Source organism: Bison bison, unplaced genomic scaffold (assembly GCF_000754665.1).
Source record: "Bison bison bison isolate TAMUID 2011002044 unplaced genomic scaffold, Bison_UMD1.0 scf7180017864524, whole genome shotgun sequence".
NCBI lineage: Eukaryota > Metazoa > Chordata > Mammalia > Artiodactyla > Bovidae > Bison > Bison bison.
The window spans coordinates 1,170,812-1,174,746 of NW_011495075.1; the positions used below are offsets into that span (position 1 = coordinate 1,170,812).

At 53.1% G+C, this 3,935-nt stretch overlaps 1 protein-coding gene across 1 annotated transcript; it reads right to left on the bottom strand.

Moving 5' to 3' along the window:
• Positions 1-1,581: 1,581 nt before the first annotated feature.
• On the bottom strand, positions 1,582-3,929 carry RABIF (RAB interacting factor). The gene has a single exon (XM_010831067.1). It carries the CDS (start codon positions 3,886-3,888, stop codon positions 3,658-3,660), a length of 231 nt encoding a protein of 76 aa, XP_010829369.1. The 5' UTR covers positions 3,889-3,929; the 3' UTR covers positions 1,582-3,657.
• Between the last annotated feature and the right edge of the window lie 6 nt (positions 3,930-3,935).

Consider the following 3,935-nt stretch of genomic DNA (forward strand, 5'->3'; position numbering starts at 1 on the left):
GAATTTTCAGGGTTGATTTCTTTTAGGATTGACTGGTTTGATCTTGCAGTCCAAGGGACTCTCAAGAGTCTTCTCCAACACCACAGTTCAAAGGCATCAATTCTTCGGCACTCAGCCTTCTTTATGGTCCAGATCTCACATTGTTACGGTTAGGAGTTGACAAACTTTTTTCTTTAAGGACTAGATAAATAGACTTTGTGGGCTAAGGCAAGAGTGAGAATTTTATGTAGATATTTACATGCCCATTTACAAAGGCAAAAACCATTCTTAACGTGAAGGCTCCTGAATCCCAACAAATCAGATGTTGCTTAGAATGGGTCTGGCCTGTGGTTGGTGGTTCTCTGGCCCAGGCTCACTTGTGTGCTGTGTGCTGTGGGCATGGTTCTCTGGCCCCTGAGCTCACTTGTGTGCTGTGTGCTCGCAGACTCACTGTCAGTTTCCAGTTTCCTAGTTCTCTCTCCAGCTGTATCTAATCTACTGTTAGAACCTTCCAGTGAACTCTTACTTTTGGTTTTGGATTTTAAGATTCTAGAATTCACTCCCCCCATCCCCGCCACGTCTGGTATCACCTTTAGAGTAAGCAATTATTTTACAGTCTTGGTCTGAAAGCTCCTCTATTCCCCAGCCTAAGGGGCCTGTTCCATAGTCTTTGTTTCATTGGTGTTATCATCTTGTCTCATACACTTGGTTACATTTTATTGCATTCAGGATGCAATAAATTAGTAATTAGCAATATTGCTTGTAGAAAGAACTCAAAAGTTTAAGCTGATGACATTTTCCTCTAGAGGGTTTTTGTTGGCTCCTGCCAACACTTGGGATCATTGGAGTCCAACGTTAAGGACAAGAGTTCGAGGCTGAGCTACAACCCCTCAGAGCCTTCTGCTCCCCACTCTGTCTCACCTGCTCCTGTGCCAGAGGACTGGGGGCCTCACCCCAAAGTAAGGGGTGGTCACCAGGGGCACACCTGTTGGCAGGCCCTAATCCCACCTATGCAAGTCATCAGAACTGCCCATCAGCCTCCTTGAAGACGGGAAACGCCCCCAGGAGGGGAGCGCCCACCACAGTAAGCCCACCACCCAGGGCCTCTGTCTTCTCAGCAATCCTGGTCCAGTAATTCTCCAAACTCCTGTGAGCACCCTGCTGCCACAGGACTTTTACAATACGGTGTGCAGCCTTCTGAACTGACCTCACTGGGGTGGTGAGTACACCGGTACCCGGGCAGAAGTCCTCGTCACAGCCACAGGGTGGAGTTACTCAAGGAGCCTCAGGCAAAGGGGTGTAGACGTCAGTATGCATACGATTCTGGGTCAACACAGGAAGGCCTTGGAAAAACCCGCTGCTCCAGCGCAAGAGCTGCAGCCGATAATCAGGCTCAGTGCTGGGCTCCCTAAGTCAAGGCACCCACGCCGGGGCTGTGCGTGTGCGTGTGCGTGTGCGTGGCGCAGGATGACCCGTGTCACGGCAGACACCCAGGGGTTGGTTATTCAGCCGAGAGACCCCAGGATGGTCCTGAGGCACAGGTTTCAGCCCTCCTTTCTGTCTCAACCTCTATATTCAGCCCAAGGATGTGCAGGAATCTAATTGCCACTGCTTAAATGCATTTATTTCTTTCAAATCAAGCTGAAAAGGCAGAGAAACAACTGTATTTTTGGCTACTGCAGGAACGTTTGGCAATTCTCAAAAAAAGAAACACAAATGACAGGTATGTAAAACACTCATTAGAAATAAGCACAGATTAAAACGAGACACTATTTTTCCTCCCATTACAGTAGCAACACGTTCATTTAAGATAATAAATACCCAGTGTCAGGAACTGCCGGGCAGGAGGCTGAGGGGCTCCGCCGCTCCGGGGCACCGCGTCAGGAAGCGGAGCCCGGGGACACCCCCCACCGCAAGCCCACGGCTCACGAGCACGAGGAAATAATAGGAAATCGTGGACAGTCAACTGACATCACATGATTTACAAGAAAGCGGAGGCAGTCTAACAGTGGATCGTTTAAACAAATTACAGCACAGAAGTACAGGTAACGACTCAACATGATGGAGGCAGAGCGGACGTTTACTGACATGGGAAGCCCGTATTTTGTTAAATGGAAAAAGTAAGTTATGAGAGTACAATATGACCTCGTATTTGTTTTTGAAAATCCTACATGAGTACACACAGAAAACCACTGAGAGGAATGTACACCGCATTATCGTCGGCCGTTTCTGGACGGTGCAAGTATGAGTGATTAAAAACAACTTTATACACGCATCTGTATTTATCTGCAATGAATGTACACCGTTTCTGTGATTAAGGAAAGGTCCAATTTAAAAAACACTGCCCACGTTTTGGCTCATAATTTGAGGGGCTGTATGTGCCCAGAGGCATCTACGTGGTTTGTCCCTTCTGACCTGAGGGGATGTGCAGTTTTTCTGCAAAATGCCACAGTCACGGACGCCTGACCGCCCATCTGCAAATCTTCCAGAGCCTGTGAGTCTACAGCCGGGGACTGAAGCCACCTGCCCAGGTGAGAGGTTGGTTGCAAAACTGTGTCCAAGGCCTGCACTTTAGTGGGTGGCCCTTAGGGTAAGTTCTGGGGGGAGGAGGGAGAAAGCGGCTGGAAAATGGGGAAAGGAATGTCTGTAAGGTCTCCATGGAGTCCTCGCTCCCGTTCTAGTCTCCTGAGCCTCGGAGGCAGGCAAGGCGGGAGGAGGCTGGGAACCTGGCCTCACGGACTCCCGAGCGGGTGAGGCATCTCAGAGAGAGACGGCAGAACCGAGAAGGGTGCTGAACATCGAACTGTCAGAGCAGCCCCACCACGATGAGAGGCACTGGACGGAGGTCTGACCCCTGCAGAGTCCTGCTGAGCCAGCTGTGTGTGGACTGTGTCGTCTCCCCTAGGTGCCAGGGAAGGGTTACAAGTCCAGGAAAAACACACAGAAAGCCGTGCGAGATACGGCAAAGACCACCCCCAGCACCCCACCCTCTCCACTCATCCCGGGAGATGCCGAGTGCACGGCCAGGGCCGGGGTCTCCTTGGCGTGGCCGGCAGACAGGAGCGCACAGCTGATGTGCAGCTCACTGACAGCAGTGATGAGCTTCCCCAGAGAGAAACCACAGCAGGGTGTGAAGGGAAGGGGAGCCATGGCCGCCTGCACAGTGAAGTCTCCATCAGCCCCAGGAGAGACCCCCGAGGTGGTCTCAGATGTGTATCCAAAGTAAGGTACTTCTGACGGGTGGTTGGAATCCTGCAGTCTGGAAATGCTTTACTCTTAGAGAATAAATTACTGTAGACAAAGTCAGCCACACAAGTCGCTCTGAGGTGCTCGCGCGCTTTCCTTAACAAGACCCAAAGGCAGGTTTCAGTGGTCAGCACCGTCGTGAGTGCTCTGGGTCACGTGTCCTCAGGGCGGACTGTGGCTAACTCCTGAGTGGAGACAGGGAGCCCGGCACGGGAGGGAGGCCGGGAGGGGAGATCTGCGGGAGTACCGTGTCCGGAGCCGGGAGAGCGGAGGGGAGGAGACCTAAGCGAGCGCCCGCGCGGAGGCCACAAGGAGGCGCGTGGGCCTGGGCTGGACGGGCGAGTGGCGCTCACAGTGGACGTCAGTGCAGAGCAGGCGACAGGGCAGTCCCTGGAGAAAGCTTTAATAGTAGGGGGGAGCCGCACCCCCGCGTCACTCATGGGAAACCCGGTCCAAAGCCACGTAGAAACTGTCCTTGTCATCCAGGCAGTGCCAGCCGATGGGGCCCACCTCGCAGTCTGCACAGACCAGGAACTTGACGTTGCCCACGTCCTTGGTGAAGCCCACGTTCTCGAAAGTGAACATGTCCTCCACCAGCCAGTGCTCCTGCAGGAGGTCGCCCTCCGGGCCGCCGCCGCCGGCCAGCGCCGGCTTCTTCCTCATGGACGGGAGGAAGAGCTGCAGGGGAAAACACAGACCAGGGCCGGCTT